Source organism: Capricornis sumatraensis, chromosome 3, assembly GCF_032405125.1.
Source record: "Capricornis sumatraensis isolate serow.1 chromosome 3, serow.2, whole genome shotgun sequence".
NCBI classification, from domain to species: domain Eukaryota; kingdom Metazoa; phylum Chordata; class Mammalia; order Artiodactyla; family Bovidae; genus Capricornis; species Capricornis sumatraensis.
In genome coordinates, this window is record NC_091071.1 from 20,750,302 (window position 1) to 20,769,172 (window position 18,871).

At 44.6% G+C, this 18,871-nt stretch overlaps 1 protein-coding gene across 2 annotated transcripts in view; it reads right to left on the reverse strand.

Annotated features, from left to right (window-relative positions):
- Positions 1–12,039: 12,039 nt before the first annotated feature.
- DCTN5 (dynactin subunit 5) overlaps positions 12,040–18,871 on the reverse strand; it is a 28,578-nt gene continuing 21,746 nt past the window's right edge. The window contains exons 5-6 of one of the 2 annotated variants that reach the window (XM_068967837.1): positions 16,464–16,566; positions 12,040–13,380 (exon numbers count right to left, since the gene is read on the reverse strand). In XM_068967837.1, coding sequence (XP_068823938.1) covers positions 13,283–13,380; positions 16,464–16,566 — 201 coding nt within the window. In that variant the 3' untranslated portion in view covers positions 12,040–13,282. Of the gene's footprint in view, positions 13,381–16,452; positions 16,567–18,871 lie in introns of both variants that reach the window. The other variant, XM_068967838.1, reaches the window with a different exon arrangement.

The window sequence follows — 18,871 nt, forward strand, 5'->3', positions numbered from 1 at the left end:
CTTGGCACGGCTCTGCCTCTCCTCGAATTCAAACGCGGCGCCGGGAACGTTACAAGAGCCTACGCGCTACTGATTGGCCGCGGGGATTTAAAATCCAAACCCGCCCGCCGCGCGGCACTCTGGGAGCGCTCGGCACTGCAGCCGCCTTTAAACTCTCACCCAGGCCCTGGGAGGAGCTTGATTGGCAGGGATGGCGGACGGAAGACACGTGGGATGCCTGGGAAACCAAAGCTGGTGTGGGGCTGCTGAGACCCCGCCCCAGAAGAGGGTGAGTTCAGGGTTTCTCCTTTCTCGACGGCAGGGGAAGCTCCTGCAGTCCGCGAAGACCTCCTCCAGGAAGCTTTTCCCAGCACCTTCCTCCATCCCCACCTCTCCTTCTAGATTATAAACTCTGAGAATAGAGACCTAGAATGAGAGACAGCATGGGGGAGCCCTAATATCCGCCCCGGAAGTCACCAGCTCTCTTCCAAATCACCCCATAAACTAAAATCGAAGTATAAAGAGAATGCTTGCCAGGCAAACGCATCTTCCAGACAAACCCCCTACTCTTCTTCAAATAACAGCAGGGGCCACCAGTATCACCAACACCTGGGAGCTTGTTAGAAAGCCAAAGCTTCAGGCCTCAAACGCAGACCCCCCCTATTCAGAATCTACCCAGTGATTCCCACACATATTGAAGTTTGAGAAGTACAGTACCAGAACCCCACCACCCCCGCCAGGGTCATTCTGCAAGAAAATTGTCTGGCTGGCTCACTGCTCTATTTCCCAGTGCCTAAAATAGTGGACCCTCAATTGTTTTGTAAGAGGGAAAGATGACAGGTTGGCAGAATGCCTGGCAAACTGGTAAGCCAAGGTCAAATTTGGCTGCAGAGGTGTTTTGTTTGGTCTTTCACTTTTTAAAATTTGGATTCATATACAGGACTGAAAAATCAAGAGAGCTCACATAAAAATGCAGCTTTGAAAAAACTATTAGCTGTCGCAACTCTATGCTTACTTAACATACCTTCCCAGTTTGTCAGAGTTCCCTGCTAACCCTCCTTTGCCCCTTTGCCTGTCTGGCTTCCATAGATACTTAAGTGGCAACCCTGAGAATCACTCAAGTTGTCAGCCCAGCATCCTATGATGTCTTTGCTAGGAGTCAGCAAAAGTCATATCACAGTTATCTCTTTACATAACTCCCAATAAACTCAGAGGCAATGAAGACATCTTTCCTACCCCATGTCCCAAGCTCTCAGCACAATGCTTGGCAAAAAAGAGTGACTAAAATGCTTTATAAATAAAAGGAAGTTATTTTTAAAAATTATTATTTTTTAATCCCTGTGGTGTACAATATTGTTTTTTTATAAAGTTGAATCTATGTACCAAAAAAAGTATACCTCTGTTAATTGGACAGCTCAGTGAATTTTCACAAAATGAGTACACCTCATGTAAGCAGCACCCAGACTGAGAAAGAGTACATGACCAACCACCCCGTATGTCCCCCTTGTGCCCTGTGTGGGGGGCCCCAAGACCATCCCCCTACAGGACTCAGCATATAGTCCTACTCATAGATGACTAGGATTTATTACAGTGAAAGGTTATGAAGCAAAATCAGCCAAGGGAAAGGTGCATAGAGCAAAATCTAGAGGAAACCAGGCACAAGCTCCCCAGAGTCTTCTCCCAGTGGAGTCAGTCACACAGGACACACTTAATTCCTCCAGCAATGAGTGTGACAACACGTGTGAAATGTTATCTACCAGAGAAGCTCATCAGAGACTCCAGCCCAGGGCTTTTCTGGGGCTTGGTCACACAGGCACCCTCTGCCTGTAACACACCAAAATTCTACATTCCTGGAAGGAAAGCAGGCATGCAGCATAAACCACACTGTTTACACAGTTTAAATTCAGTAAGCAACTCCTATCATTTAGGGAATGGTAAGAACTCTCCTGAAATTCAAGAACCCAGATGCCCGCTGAGCGTCAGTCTTCCAGCTGATGGCACTGGGAGCTTTCCTTCAGGAAAAGGGGAAAGTTTCCAGAATATTTCTGAGAAATGAAGATCATAAATGCTCTCCCCGCCCCCAAAGCTCCCTGGATGCCAGGCTTTTGATCAGCAATACTAACCTGACATTTTTTCAATAATCTTTTATTCTCATCCAGGCCTTTCATCCAGAAGGGCTGTGTGCAAGAGACATGGGAATAATTTTGCAGATAAATATTTTAATATAATTTAACTGGAAAAACATTCAGGAATTGATCAGGATATGTTATGGGCTGAACTGTGTTCTCCCCAAATTATATGCTGAAGTCCTAACATCCAGTACAGAAGTTGACTGTATTTGGAGATATGGCCTTCAAAGAGGTGATTAAAGTAAAATGGGTGGGCCCATCCAATATGACTGGTGTTCTTATAAGAACAGATTAAGACACAGACATTCAGACAGAGGGGCAACCATGTGAAGATACAGTGAGAAGGCTGCCAGGTGCAGGCCTAGGAGACAGGCCTTAGGAGAAACGTGCCAACTGCTTGCTCTTGGACTTCTAGCCTCTAGGACTGTGAGCAAACACATTTCTATTTTTTAAGCCATCCAGTCTGTGCTATTTTGTTATTTCAGTCCTAGCACACTAATAGAGGACGAAGTCCTGAATGTAAAAATTTTTACAGTGGGTTTATATAACCTTCCTGGAGAATCCCAGGGACGAGGGAGCCTGGTGGGCTGCTGTCTATGGGGTCACACAGAGTCGGACACGACTGAAGTGACTTAGCAGCATATAACCTTCCACCCCTTTTCCCCAGAGACAGCCTAGAAAAGATCAGTCCTTTTCCAGAGACAGCTACACCAGAGTAGTCACTCTGCCTTACAAGGTGTGTGTACAGAGGGCAAAGTGAGGAGGTGGAGTAAGCCTATCAACCCGTGGTAGTAAAGTTACGGCTCACCCAGGAGGCTGAGCACACAAATCAAAAGCATCGAGCCACCCTCAGGGAAGGCCCAGAATCTGATATGTCAAAAGCAGGAGGCGGCCGGCGGTCAGAGTCTCTATGATGCGCCCTCCTCCAACTTGCAGGTTTGGGCAGGGATCACAAGTCAGGATGCAATCAGCCTCTGCATCAGACATAAAAGAGCTGATTAGCAGCTTGATTTTAGACGTCAAAGAATTGCTCTTTCCTGTGGGCATTTGTATGTGACCCAGTTGGTACAGCCAGCATCCACGATGTATGCTGTCATCATTTAGAGCTCCAGAGAGGGGCCCTAAATCTCCAGTGGTCCCAGAGTCTGACTGAACTCTGCCCATGGAGCCTGGGTCTGCTTTCAGTTCAGCACTGCTCCTTGGGAAGCTGAAAGAGTGTACTGACAGCCAGTGTTAGGGTTCAGCTTAGAGTGAGGTCCAGGCAACGAGGGTCAGTGAACTGGGGATTCCAATCAAGCCGGGTACTTTTCTTCAGCAGAGGCAAAGGCGTGCTGCAGTGCCAGACAGCATGGTACCCCTTTTGTCAGTCTCAGAATCCAAACTGACCCACTCAAAAACATGCATATCAGACTGGACAATCATCAGCCTCTAAGGGTCAGACATCTGATTTCAACAAGGGCCAATTAGAAACTTAACTAATTGCTTTTTCAAAATCCAAATGTGTATTTCTATTCAAAGAGTGCCTCTCTTCTTATGTTGTCACCCTCTTTCCAGAGGTTCCAACAGACACAAATCATAGCAAAAATTATCAGGTATGGAGACTTGTTCTGGTTCTAAAATCCAAAGAATTTAAATTCCAACCTACCTATGGATAGGAAAAGCAAGGAGGCTATACCCCACCAATACCTTCTTAATTTAAAATTTGCATGTTTGAGATGGCTCCACTAGCATTTATGAAATTACAAGCATGTAACATCATAAATCAATTTTATCATATCTCCAGATACAATGGCCACAAAATACAAAGCCATTTTTTAAAAACTTCCCTTTTTTTCACATTGCAAATGTACTCAAACCCCTAGTAGTAAATTCAGCATGTACAGGGTTATCATCACAGGCCAGCAGTGTTCACTCTTTCCTGCACAGGCCCCCTTTCAGTAATAAACCCCCCAAGGGTATCCACTATCATACATTTTTAAGCAACAAATTCAACCAATTAAAAAAAAATTAGGGAATTCCCTGGCGGTCCAATGACTGGGACTCCCAGCTTTCACTGCCAAGGGCACTGGTTCAATCTCTGGTTGGGGAACTAGGATCCCACAAGCTTCAGGGCATGGTCAAAAAAAATTTTTTTTAATTTAAAAAGTGTTTTTCATTCATACATGCAAAGGCCTGTTGAGCACCCATTGCATGTTATGTTTTATTTATTTCATTCAGGAACACTTACTAAAAAATTTACAAAGCATTGAAGAAACTTTAATTCCCTTTCAGCCATCCTTTAACAACTGTTTTCATAGTCCCTTCTAGTCCTTATCAACATGGAGATTCAAATTTATATAGCTGCAACTGTGCCATGTTAATACAATCTATCTGCATGGTATCAGTAATAGTAACACTAACAGTGAGCCTTTATGGACTTACTGTATTCCAGGCACAGGGCTAAGAGCTTTATAGAGATGATTTCATTTAATCCACACAAAGAGCCTAGGAGAAAAGGATTACTTTTCCCACCTAAAGATAAGGAAATGAGCACTTCTACATCAGGTTACTTGCCTGAAGTCATGCAGCCAGGAGGTAGCAAGCTTGAATTCCAACTCAATTCTGCTGACTCCAAAGCACACCTGTTGGCACACTGCCTCTCAGGGCCTTGTTGTTCTGGCAAGAACCAAATCCCAGGGCTTCCCTGGTGGCTTAGCAGTAAAGAATCTGCCTGTCAATGCATGAGACACTGGCACTGAAACAATCCCTGGTCCAGGAAGATCCCACATGCCTCGGAGCAACTAAGCTCGTGTACCACAGCTATTGAGCCTGTGCTCTAAAGCCCAGGAACTGGAACTACTGAGCACGTGTGCCCTCGAGACCATGCTCTGCAACGAGAGAAGCCTCTGAAATGAGATGCCTGAGCACTGCAACAAAGAGTAGATACCCTGCTCTTCACAACTAGAGAAAAGCCTGTGCATAGTAACAAAGATATAGCACAGCTCAAAAATACATAAATAACTTTATTTTAAAAAGAATCAAATCCCAGACTTCTTTGGTTCACTAGCTCACTCACTCATTCACTCCCACCAAAAAGCAATATGACATGCTGGTTAAACTCACGGTCTGAAGAAACCCTGGGTTCAAACAACATGTGATTTCAGCAAGTCACTGAACCTCTCTCTGCCTCAATTTCCAGGTCTATAAAACAGGGATGGTTACGGTGCCCTTCTCCCAGGATTCTATCTAGGAGAAGACATGCCTATCTCCTAAGGTTTTCGTGGAGGAATTCTAAGAGGAATCTCTTAGAATAATGTTGTTATTATTACTGAAATAAAAAGAACCTGTACCTAATCCCAGGGAGCTCGGAGTCTTCAACAGGACTTTCCAGTTCCTGGGCCTCTCGAATTTCCATACTTCTCCCCTCCCCTCTGGTCATACTGTTTCCTCAGGCTCTTGCTACTTCCATCGAAAACCAGAAAGTCCAACCAGCAGATATGAAAGGCTGAGATGAATGTAGCTAAAGAAAAGCTGGCATGGCCAAGAAAACCCACACGGGCTTCAGACTTAGGATCAAAGTCAGAGAGGAATGAACTCCATTCCTGTGTCTCTTTCTTGAATGATTTTCATATGCACAACCATCTGCCTGATATCCAATGGCCTTGGAGGTACAGAACAAGCTATTCAGTCTCCTTGGGGAAGTAGGATGTCCTGGGCCACCTCTTCTTACTTCAGGATCCAGGTCAGAGTGTATAACGAGAATGGGTGTGGCCAACATGCAGCAGAAACTTCAGGAAAGCAAGGGACTAACCAACAGAGCAGCAAGTGCAGTGCTCAGGGTAAGTGCTTTGCTGCATAAAACATGGACTTTGCAGCCAGATAAGACTTGGCTTTGATTCCAGCACAGCCATTTATTAGCTGTGTGACACTGGGCAAATTTACCTAACCTCTCTTAAGATTGGCCTCCTTGACACTGTATGATGGGTTGTAAAAATCCCTACTTTTTTTGACAGTTGGGAGGAGTAAAGGTTTTCTAATAAGTGCCTGACACTCCAGATACAAAGCAAGGAGAGGTGATTTCTTTGCCCCACCTTTTCTTTGTGATGAAGGGAAAGATGATATGGAAAGATGGTCTTAAATTCACTTTAAATTTTTAAAAATATATAGGAATGCTGCACCTTATACTATAATGGGCTCACTTCCTAATAATAGTGTAAGACATACAAAAGAGGCCGGGACATAAGATCACCAGGTCAGAAAGATCCCCCAGAGGAGGGGATGGCAACCCATTCCAGTATTCTTGCCTGGAGAATCCACGGACAGAGGAACCTGGCAGGCTATAGTCCATGGAGTTGCAAAGAGTAATAATAGTATGGCACAACCATATACTATAAGATGTATCATTTCTAATAATACTAGTTATAACTATCATTTACTGAGTGCTCACCCTGAGTCCCTATGCATGTGTCACATGTATGAATGCATTTAATCATAATAACCCCTATGAATCTTCCCCATTTTAAGGATGAGAAATGTGAGTTTCCACAAGGTGAGATAACGAGCCCAAATTCACATGGCTAGAGAACAGCAGGGCTGGGATTCAATCTGCTGCCCCCAACACCCACACTTCATCACTATGGTGACCCTCAGGAAGAGCCCCTCAGGCCTCCACCGGAGAACTGTTCTGTTTACCGGGCTAAGCCGTTAGATCCCTACAGGCAGGGACTGGCTCTGTCTTATTCTTCACTAGGCCAGCGCCTGGCACTCAGTTGCGGCTCAGTATTTGTTAAATGAATAAATGAGTGTTGCAGCATGTGGTCAGGTCCCCCTCCCCCCAGGCCCCGCCCCCAGCCCTTAAAGGGGCAGCAAAAGCACAAAAGCACAGCCCATCATTGGGGCTCTAGAAGCATTTCAGCTATCATGGACTTATGGGAACTGGTCCACGTTGGCAGGACATTTTGCCAACACCTGTTCTGAAATAACCACGCCTCTGAACACACTGTTCTAACATTGCCATTGCCATTACAGGGGCCTTACAGCCCTACAGCAGCTACCATTAGGAGACCAGCCAGCTTGATGTGACCACCCAGAACAACCACTCAGCTTTGTTAGATGCAATCTGTCCTGGCAAATGGCTGAGGGCGAGTCAAAATGAGATTGGAGCTCCATGTTCTGGACACCCTGTGGGTTCACCAGCCAGATCCAGACACCAAGGAAAGCTTCCCGAGCCACCAAGATCCCTGCTTTATAGCTGATAAATTTCCAAGGCTGTGGAAAATAGCAGCAATGTTTGTCTGATTCATTTCCCAGTCTGTTATCACCCAGATGGGCCTGAGTGACTAAGAAAGTAACTGTGGTCTCAGCTCTGAGTGAACTGGCTCATGCAGAAGTGACTAACTCAGAAACCACCACAGACCCCAACAAACCACAATGGCCTTGTGCAGCCATGTGAAACAGAACTGGCCAACAGAAGACTCATAAGTCAATCATTCAGCCTTGTTCCCTGCACCCAGGATCCTGCAACATGAGACTTATCTGGAGTGGGGTGGGGACCAGAGGTAGGGGGAATCAAATCCAGGTAATCACCCCATGTGCTGGAAAATCACAGGCTCACGCCTGACTCCTCAGGAGTTCACAGATAGTGTGGGTTCAGACAAGAGCACAGGCATGTAGTTAAAATTCCACCTAGACTCTGAAAAAGACCCCTTTGTAAGGTGCACGGGGAAGCAGTTTCTGGCAGAAGTGCATACACGCTCAGTCGCTAAGTCATGTCCGACTCTTGTAACCCCAGGCTTCTCTGTCCGTGGGATTTTCTAGGCAAGAATACTGGAGTGGGTTGTCATTTCCTCTTCTAGGGCATCTTCCTGACACAGAGATCAAACCCGTATCTCCTGCATTGGCGGGAGGATTCTTTACCACTGAGCCACCTGGGAAGCCCCTCCAGGCAGAGGAGCATCCTCCAAATGGCTCTTTCTTGAACACTCCACTTTGGCTAAGCAACTGTGCTCCCAATTCAGGCTCAGATACCCCTCAGGAGGTACTTCCCAAGACCAAGAGTAATGAGAGACTGGGCAGAAGGTAAGGCTGGGCAAGAAAGAAATCTGGAGAAGGGGAAAAGGTCTGAACTAGACACCTCAGAATCTTTCCAGCCCAGACCCATTCATCTCTTGTTCTGATAAAATACAGCCACCAAGCACCAGCTCCCAATCCACATGGGTACGTGCCCTGGGTCCAGCCAATCAGTGAATTCCACCTTCCTGACCACAGTGGTTACTTGAGGCTGGACACTTCCATCCTGAGCTAGTGATAGTCAGGGCCACAGGCTTATCGGAGAAGGAGAGCTCTTTCTACCAATAACTGGAGCTGCAGGGTCACATTGTGAAGCCTGGAGAATGAAGCCAACTCAAAGGAAAGCAGAGTCAAGAGCTGAAGAGTCAGGTCCCTGGTGAACCTGTGAGTTCTGAGTCCTGGGATCCAGCTCAATGGCAGCTCTAGACTTGGCCTCATCAGCTACATGAGCTGATAATCCCCTCTCTGCCCTAAGTCAAATGGAAAGTGTCCCAACCCAGGTCTCTTACACCTGCTTGGTCTTCTGGGAGTATTCTGAGGACAAAGAGACTTTTTTCTCTGGGGTTAAAAAAGTAATTGTCTGGTGACACATTGCCCCTGGGGTGAGAGCCACCATGGAGACAGAGTCCAGCTGGCTTTTCCTTGGATACACACGAGTGTCAACACCTTTAAAGCAGTATCAGTCCATAATTAAACACTCACTTACTATTTATAGTAGCTAGTGTTTTGTCTTGCCAGCACCTTGTTATGGAAATACGCTTTGCTGTTTCTCTGTAATGGTGAGGACGGGGGAAAGGTCATGACCCAGATCGGGTTAATTATAGGGCCATACACTCTTGGCCACAGGTGGCTCACGACAGCCCAATGAGAAACTTTCTTTGGAACTGTCCAAATTAGAACTCGAGGAAAGAAACCTTTCTTTCAGGGCCACCAAGCTGGGAGGATGCCAGTCTGGGTCTGTCAGCTGCCACGTGCCCTAGTGTGTGGAGCAAGATCATCTGCAGCAGGAGAAAAGGAACCAACACACAAGCCTGGAGAGTCTGCCTGCTGACCCTCAAGGTCCACTCTCTCCTCCCCTACTACCAGAACCTTTTTCCTCCGAGTTTTGGCTGCCCAGCTAGACACTACATTTACAGCCTCCTGAGCAGTTACACACGGTCATGTGACAAGGAAGTAGGAGCCTGGGTGCCTGATGACATCGTGGAGCCCAGCCACCTACCTCTGCTGGACCACTTGCTTATCCCTGCACTGTTAGGTCAGCGAAATTACCTTCTCTCTCATATTCAAATAGTCTTCAGTATTTTGATGGCTTCTTTGTTACCACAGCGCAGTCTCTACCTCCACTAATGTAAAGACAAAAAAGATATAAAAGCAAAGAGCCCTGTATCTCTGGATAGGGTTGTCCCTACAATGATAGCTGATCACTTATAGAGTGCTTCTAAGCACCAGGAATTGCCCCTACTGTTTACACGTAGTAAATACTACATTCCAACTCTGTGGATCCCCACTGTTACAGCCTATGATCCCCACTGTATAGCCTACGATGAGAAAGCACAGAGAGATTAAGTAACTTACCCAGGGTTCACACTACATTGCTTCTCAAGCTGGTCCTTTCCAGGATTTGTTGTGTAAGTCAATAAAACCCCCTTTTTGCTTAAATTGATTCAAGCTGGATTTCTTCCACTTGCAACAAAGCATTCAAATTCGATTTTTATCTAATCCAGTTTGTATATTCTTTTATAGCTTGCTAACTTGTGCTACAGAACTGTAAGACACCCTCTAATGGCTGCAAGCAGGACAATTCTTGCAAGAAACCAGCTCCCATTTAACTAGTCAGAACACAGTTGTAGCTACAATAGGGCCCAGGGCCAGAAGACCATCTTCTCAGAGGGGGCCCTAGGCTTCCTGCCTATGGCAGACATTGCCAGATGGGTCAACAATACCCAGTCCCAACTCTTTTTCCTTGCCTGCTTGAAATGCTTTCTGTGCAACAAAGGCTGGCCAAATGATTCCATTTGGGGCAATGAAAGGTACTGGGCTTCCTGATAGCTCAGCTGGTAAAGAATCTGCCTGCAATGAAGGAGACCCCGGTTTGATTCCTGGGTTAGGAAGATCCACTGGAGAAGGGATAGGCTACCCACTGCAGTGTTCTGGCCTGGAGAATTCCATGGACTGTATAGTCCATGGGGTGGCAAAGAGTTGGACACGACTGAGCAATTTTCACTTTCACTTGCAAAAGTTATTAGAACATGGAAGGATTCTGCATAATGATTAAAAGTATCAGCTCTAGGGCCAGAATGCCTAAATTCACCACTGTAGATGTAGAAATTTGGACAATTTATCTCTGCTCCTTAGAGAGAAAAACTGGACCTATCTCATAGATACTGTGAGGATTAAAGGCATAAATAAGGGTAAAGAACTCAAAAGAGGGAGATTTCCTGGGTGGTCCGGTGGCTAAGACTACAAGCTTCCAGTGCACGGTGCCTCAGTTCCATTCCTGGTCAGGGAACTACTAGATCCCACATGCCACAGCTGAGAGTTCACATGCTGCAACTAAAAACCACACATGCCGCAACCAAGACTGAAGATCCCACACGCGTGCTGCAACTAAGGCCTGGCAGAGCCAAAAGCAAGAACTCAGAAGAGTACGTGATACATGGTAAACAACATATATGCTAACAATTGCTATTTTTATCACCTGTATGTGCCAAAATGGAACAATCTCTTAAGACATATTGTTAAGTAAAAGGAGAAAGATGTGGGATAGCGCATCCGCATGAATACAGAGGCTGGTGTGGATGTGTGTATCTGTTCATGTCAAGAACAGACTAACAGTACAACGGACTGAAAATTATTCTGAGTGGTTGCCTGTGGGAAGTAGAGCACAGGACTGGATTCTGGATCGGCAAAACCTATTACATTGTATGTCCTTTCTTTAGTAACTGGATAGGATTTTTGGAATTGTGTACTCAAATTACTTGAGCTTCCCTAGGGGCTCAGCAGTAAGGAATCCACCTGCAATGCAGGAGATCTGGGTTCAATCCCTGGGTCAGAAAGAGACAGAAGGTCCGTTGGAGAAGGAAATGGTAACCCCCTCCAGTATTCTTGCCTAGGAAATCCCATGGACAAGAGAAGCCTGGTGGGCTACAGTCCATGGGGCTGCAAAGGAGTTGGACATAACTTAGCGACTAACGACAACAGCTCAAATTACCTAAAGATTTTTAAAAGGCTCAGGAAAATAAACACCCCACTTTCTCTTAATTTTGGTTGTTCATCAACAAAATGGATAGTCAAAAAATCATGTCAGTTATAAAATAAGTAAATAAAAGAAGAAAATGGACAGTTAGTCACATCAAGTGGCAAGCTTCCTTTTGGAGGTATTCAAACACGCACTGGAAGGGAATCTATCGGACACACCCTGGAAAACTTCTCTCGGGAGCAAGAGGTTAGCCAAGGGCACATCTAAGCTCTGCCAACTCCAAGATCCTTTTTGGTGGTCCAAAAAGAGAAGGGAACTAGGGTATATGGCTTCCCAAAAAGCTGCAACCATCACAGACTGCTGGCATGAGACAGGATGCAGTGGACCGCCCCATCTCACCGGGGCAGAGCTTAAGAGCGTGGGCTGTGGAGCCAAACACACGAGTGTGACTCCTTCACCATGCCAATCAGACCAAGTTATCTAACATTTTTGAGTTTTTATCCTCACCAGTAAAGTGGCGAAAACATCCAGCTTATAGGGCTGGTGTAAGCTCTAAGTAGGCAAGGGACCATAAAGTCTGTAGGAGGACACCAGGAACACAGTGAGGAAGACAGGTCGCCATTGCTGGAGGGGAACAGTGATCATCTTCAGATGACTTGTTTCATGTGTCACGTCTTTAATGTACAAACATAAAAAATAAAGAAACCAGAAAGCAGTTTTACATTGAACTAGCAAAGATGAGTACATACAGTTCTTTTTGCAAACCCCAGACCGGATGTTAAATCAAGACAGCTACTGCTGGATTCTAACCTTTGAGGCTGAACTGTCCTACCCCATTCACAGCAGCACTAGAGCATCAAGCAAGGCCAACCTTTTCAGGCCTTCACTTCTAAGTCTTCCTACTAGAGCAGAATGGGAAGGACTGAGATATTACCTAGAACATATGGATAGCACTGGCAACTGTCTACTCCTCGGGGTTCCATGCCCCTAGAATGATTTTAAGAGGCCCCCATGTACATATGAGATTGGGCCCAAGTATAGATATTTTGGTCTGAACTGTGAGGTTTATGGCAAATGTAGTGTGGTCTGAATGGTTCCAGGCCAGGGAGCAAGTGTCACAAATGCTACATCTCCAGTGAAATAAGGCATACACTGCTGCTCCTAAATACCATGAGACAAGGAGTGGCTGCCAGTCTAGTCCATCCACATGAGAGACTTAAACCTGGGACTTTGCAAAAATAAAATCTGGATGCTAAGGGATGCTTTCTGGATGCTTTCACTAAGCTTTTAGTGAAAGCCAAAGCCCTAGAATAGAATGCTAGAAAGTCTTTAATTATTCACCCCGAATTAAGATGATCAGGTTATTTTGGAAAGAAGAGAAATACTAACCACCCTCCCTTCAAGTTTTAGTAGCCAAGAGGAATCCGGGCTCTGAAAAGTGGCAAACAGTTTTTTTGCAGATGACAAGCAGCTGTGGCAACTGGCCAACTGTATGAGCAGCAGGGATGCCAACAGTGACCCCTGCGAGTGGTGCTCACTGTGGCAGCTCATGGCCACGGGCCACATACAACCTCCCCGCTGGGACAGAGTGCCCTGCTCCATCCGGCTGTCCGCAGGGCCAAGGGGTGGGAGTGCTGCAAACAGATGAGTCTGTGCTCCCCACATCATGGTACAGAATGACAGTGAATAGATACAGTTTAAGCACAGCATTTGGAGACAACCCTTCAGTTGTTCTGTTATTAAAGTCTTAAGAGCTTAGAGCCTGGGAGGACTGAGAAATTCTAAAGAATGAAACCAAAGGAAAAAAAAAGAGAAAGAGGGTGGGAGTTGTCAAAGACACAAGAGCTCTTCATAGATGCTGTCTGGCTCACTTTGTCCCCAAGTTCATCTTAGTGCTCAAGCGAATTTGAGACACAAGGCAGAGACATTAGACCTGTGTCAAGGGTAAAAACTTCTGGTAGTAGCTCTTGGTGACGTCAATCATCAGCTCCTGGGTACATTCTGGGAGCTCCCCTGAGAAGAGTCCTGGGGAAAGAAAGACCTGGTCAACCACAAGGAGCCAGAGGAGGCCCACATGCAGCTCTGACTTCTGCTGAAACCTCTAGAAGCCTTCTTTAGCTGCAAATGTCTAAATACTAGGTTTTCCATCTTTGGTGCTAACAGAATATTTCCTGACCATATATTCAAGATAATATGAATCTGTGTGTGGAGGGAGTTGCAGGTGGGGGGGTGGTGGTATGGGAATAATACTGTTCTCAAAATGTAGAAATATATTCCAAGTAAAAGAAGTTAGTACATTACTGAAGAGTTAAGGCAAATCTGACTACATCAGAGGCTGTTCCAGGCAAGGATTCATCTATCCCCTGGATTCTGGGGTGATGCCTGTGGGGCAAGCCAAGGTGAGTGCTCTTCAGGGGAGAAACTGCCCTGATATTCATACAATGAAACTGAATCCAAGGCCTGAGCAGTTATATATATTTGAATCATAGATGGGAGTAGAACAGAAATGCCCAAATAGACAAAAGATGGGGGAAACTTATCGCAGAATTTCTAGGAGAGAGGCACTCACACAGTCTGGTATTTGTATAAACTCACACAGATGTTTGAAGAGCAATGTAGGAATAACTAGCATAACTTAAAAGTTCATACCCTGTGATCTGATAATCCCATTTTTAAGAATTTATTCCACAGATAATCTTGCCCAATAGCACAATATAGATACAAAGGCATTAATGCAGCAAAATCTCTAATTATGAAAAACCAAGTATAACTTTTTCTGCTCCATTATACCAGAGGATGGTTGGTTATACCATGGGATAATTATGCAATGCAAACCCTGTAGCCAGGAATGAGGTAAATTGCTCCATACTGACAAGAAAAGATGCCCAAGATATACTAAGGAAGCAAGTTTCCTAACAGAATAGAGTGTGAGTCTATTTATATATATAAAAACAGTTTCTTATTATATACACAAATACATACACATACATAAACACACATATGCATATACTCATAAACATACAAAAACACACACATATACTCTTGTATACATAAACAGAGAAAACAGGAATGAAAAAATGGTCTTAAAAAATACACAACTCTCGCAGGCACATTCCAAATGTATATTGAATCTGTACAGTATTTAATCTATTAAAAAAATGGTATTCAACAATTAAAAATTCAGAAGTATAACATAAACATTCAGATTTTTAGCTTCTCATGAAACACGAGAAGTTCACATAATATCATGCCTGTATGCTTGAACAGCTATGATAAGCAATTACTTCAACTATTTACATACTTTGTCTGGCTCCTGTGGGCATCTGAGTTTTTGGTTCCTAACTCAGAATCTTTCTGGATGCCTCGCCTTTCATTCTGGGGAGCCTTCCAAAAATATGCTGGTTTTCCTGCCACCCCATGCCTCTTGATTAAAGAGGGAGGTTGTCAACAGTAGTATCTAGATGGTTAGCATTTGTTTGTGAAACTACACAAATAAACATGAGAAGTACCCTGCTAATGCAAAAAGTACTAGACTCTAAACAAAGAGTCTTGGGAGCTCCGTGGTCTAGTGGATTTGCTGCTTTCACTGCCCTGGCCCAGGTTCAGTGCCTGGCCGGGGAACTGGGATTGCAAAAGCTGAGTAGTCAAATGAAAATAAATAAATAAAAGCCTCCCCACTAACCAGCACTGATACCCTGGACAATTCAACCTCTCCAAGCTTCAGTTTCCTCACCTACACAATGATCTCTAAGATCCCAGACAGAACCTCCACACACAGAATTTACTGGGATTTCAAATACCTAGAAGCGCTTTCCTGCAATCTGCCATCAGTGCTCAAAGATCATAAGTTGCTTCTAAGGGCCTTGAATAAGTCAGAGAAGATTAAACTATTTTTCCAACAAGATACTTCTCACCTCAGATCAGATGCTTGTCTCACAACCACTCAAAACAATAAAGACTGTTCTGATCTAGCACTTGCTAAGAACTGTTAAACTGTTTCACAGTGGGAACTCAGTATGGGGAGAATTACTAAATGAGTCTCTTCCTCCTCTGCAAATGCAGAGATGCACGAAAGTGCAGAATAGCTCATTTCCTCCCGAAAGAATCTTAGTGGATGATTTATGTGTCTCTTTGAAATTCATATTCAATGATCTGAGTAATGAGATTTTTTTTACATTGGAAAACCAATTAAACCACCCAGTGGTTAGAGACCATATGCTGTCAAATCTCTCTCTTCATATCATCTTCCATCTGTGAATCTGTCCCGTACCTCTGTATGTTCTATGAGGTTTCCACTGAGTAAAACAACAGGTAGAAGAGACGAGACTGTCTCGAGGTGGGGGTGGGGGAATGTGAGGTTTTTCTTTTTCTTTTTGCTTTTTGGTGTTTTCCAAGCTTTCTACAATGAGCATGGATTGCTTGTCTCCCCACATCTGTAATCCCCATCTCTTGAGCTCATAAGGACTTTGCCTGTGGGCATTCCATCGGCCAAGGTCAAATGACAATATATTTGCTTTTCTTGGGTATCCCAGAGCTCTCACTGGTCTTTGGGCATGTTTTATGGTAATATTTCAGTTAGGGCATTTCTGAGCAGGCCAGAAGTACAAGTTCAAGCCCCCATCCACTGTGAGGGTAAGGCCATCATCTGGAGAGACTTTCTTTTTCCACCCAGAGCTCAGGCCAAGAAAGACACTCTTCTTTGTACTTTTCCTGTGTTGGGGGCAGATTCATCCTCCATCAACTTTTTACTGAGGGAAAGCCCTTCAAGAGGATCTCGTTGCCCTGTGTAGATCTGAGGCTTTATCTCTCATCCCACATGAGCATCAAATCCTAAACCATACTACTATAGAAATGGCATCACCTGAAGCATCCTTGAAAGTCTGCATTTAGTTTCCACTTTGCTTCTGATCCCTAATAATTTCCTTATGACTCCAATTATGCATGTAAAAAGACACAAGTTATATTTTGGATAGCATTTCTAGGTACTCTGTGTCAGTAGAGTATTTCAGTTAGCTAGACTAACATACTGTTAAGAGACAGAAAATGCATGCATGACTTTTGTGAAAGAAAATAAACTTTAGTTTTAATAATTAACACCCACGGGTTACCTGGGCAGCCTGAGAAGATGGTGAACGGTGGGACCACAGTTTCTGGGGGTAATACTGTGTTGTCAAGAATTTTGCAACAGTCTTTCAACACACACCGGCGCCCCTGAAATTAAAATCTTGTTAACAGGAAACAGACCAGGAAATGGGAATAAAAGTTGTCTTGTCTGCTGTGTTATTGTTGTTTAGTTTCCAGTCATGTCTGACTCTTTGCAACCCCATGGACTGCAGCCCGTCAGGTTCCTCTGTCCATGGACCTCTCCAGGAAAGAATACTGGAGTAGGTTGTGGTTCCCTTCTCCAGGGGATCTTCCAACCAGGGGATCGAACTCAGGTCTTCTGGATTGCAGGCAGATTCTTTACTGTCTGAGCCATCAGGGAAGCCTATAATCGTCATGGTCAGGGACAAAAGGGTTGCCCACAATTCTCTACTGCCAATGGTACCTGACAAGCATGAGGGAGAAACGTTAGTGTGTGTGTGTGAGTCCTTTGTGTGTTTAAATTTGAAGTGGGGGTTGTACACTAGGGACAGTTCAGGCTACTTTAGGCATTTCAGACTATATGAAATTTGATCTTCAAGAATTCTGTTTGATTTTCTTTCTTTGCTTTTACTTAGTGGATATCTATTGTTATGCTTGTCCGACATCCATTTCCCTTTCTCCTTGTAACAGAACTTATATTTTCGTTGGATACCACCCATCCCTATCTCAGTTCATGTGCTTCATCTCATCCTAAACTCTAAACCCCAAGCCTGGCCACAGCCACTGGTTCAGGGAATCAGTGTATGAACCGTGATGAATCTCAAAGTCAGGGCTTCTGCTGGGACTACCGGGAAAAGAAGCTCTTTCCAGTAAGGATTCTAGAGGATAGGACAGAATCTTGGACCAGCCCCTGGTTTCCATCACTAAAGGACCTGCCTGAGAGGCTTCCAGAGGAAACTAAAAACAGGAAGGAGATTAATTCACATGACATCAACTGAGATGTCAGTTGGAGCCATTTGTGTATAAAATCAGGATCTACTTCTGTGACTGTGGTCCATATTAGCCAGTACGTTTGTTTTGCACCTACCAGTTTAATGTTTGTTTGTTTGTTTGTTTAAAGGTTTATTATTATTATCCTCTTTTTTTAAAGATTTATTTATTTACTCATTTATTTTTGTCTGCACTGGGTCTTTTTGCTTTGTGTGGGCGTTCTCTAGTTGCGGCACATGGGCTTCTTACTGCAGGGGGTTCTCTTGTGTTGTGGAGCAGGGGCTCTGGGCACATGGGCTTCAGTAGCTGCGGCTCATGACTCTAGAGCACAGGCTCAGTAGTTGTGACCCGTGGGTTTAGTTGCCCTGCAGCATGTGGGATCTTCCCAGACCAGGGATCGAATCTGTGTCTCCTGCATTGGCAGGTGGATTCTTTACCACTGGACTACCAGGGAAGCCCCTGTTTGTTCTTTTGTAAACTCCAACTGGACAAGTCTTGGGAAATTCTTCTGGATATGAAGTTAACAGTTCACTTATTCTGCCATGGGTAAATGGTAGTTATTAGTGAGTCATTCAATTCACCCACAGCATTTTGGGGGTAAGAAATAAGGTTTGGGAGAGTCATGTGTTTCATGACTGAAGGAAAAGGAGATGCTTCTGTATATGGTTAAAGTTATATCTCAGATGCCTTCCGCTTGGCATCTCCCTTAGCAAGAAAACCCACAGATATGCAGATGATATCACTCTAATGGCAGAAAGCGAAGAGGAACTAAAGAGCCTCTTGATGAGGGTGAAGGAGGAGAGTGAAAAACCTGGCCTAAAACCCAATATTAAAAACCTAAGATCATGGCATCTGGTCCCGATACTTCATGGCAAACAGAAGGGGAAAAGGTGGAAGCAGTGACAGATTTCCTCTTCTTGGGCTCTAAAATCATGCGGTTGGTGACTGCAGCCATGAAATTAGAAAGATTGCTTCTTGGCAGCAAAGCTATAACAAACCTAGACAGTGTGTTTAAAAAGCAAAGACATCACTTTGCTGACAAAGGTCCATTTAGTCAAGGCTATGGTCTTTACAGCAGTCATGTACGGATGTGAGAGCTGGACAATAAAGAAGGCAGAGTGCCAAAGTATTGATGCTTTTGAACTGCGGTACTAGAGAAGACTCTTGAGAGTCCCTTGGAAAGCAAGGAAATCAAACCAGTCAATCTTAAAGGAACTCATTCCTGAATATTCATTGGAAGGACTGATGCTGAAGCTGAAGCTCCAATATTTCAGCCACCTGATGTGAACAGCTGACTCATTGGAAAAGACCCTGATGCTGGGAAAGATTGAAGGCAGAAAGAGAAGAGGGTGACAGACAGTGAGATTGTTGGATGGCATCACTGATTCAATGGACATGAACTTGGGCAAACTCAGATGGTGAGGGACAGGGAAGCCTGGCG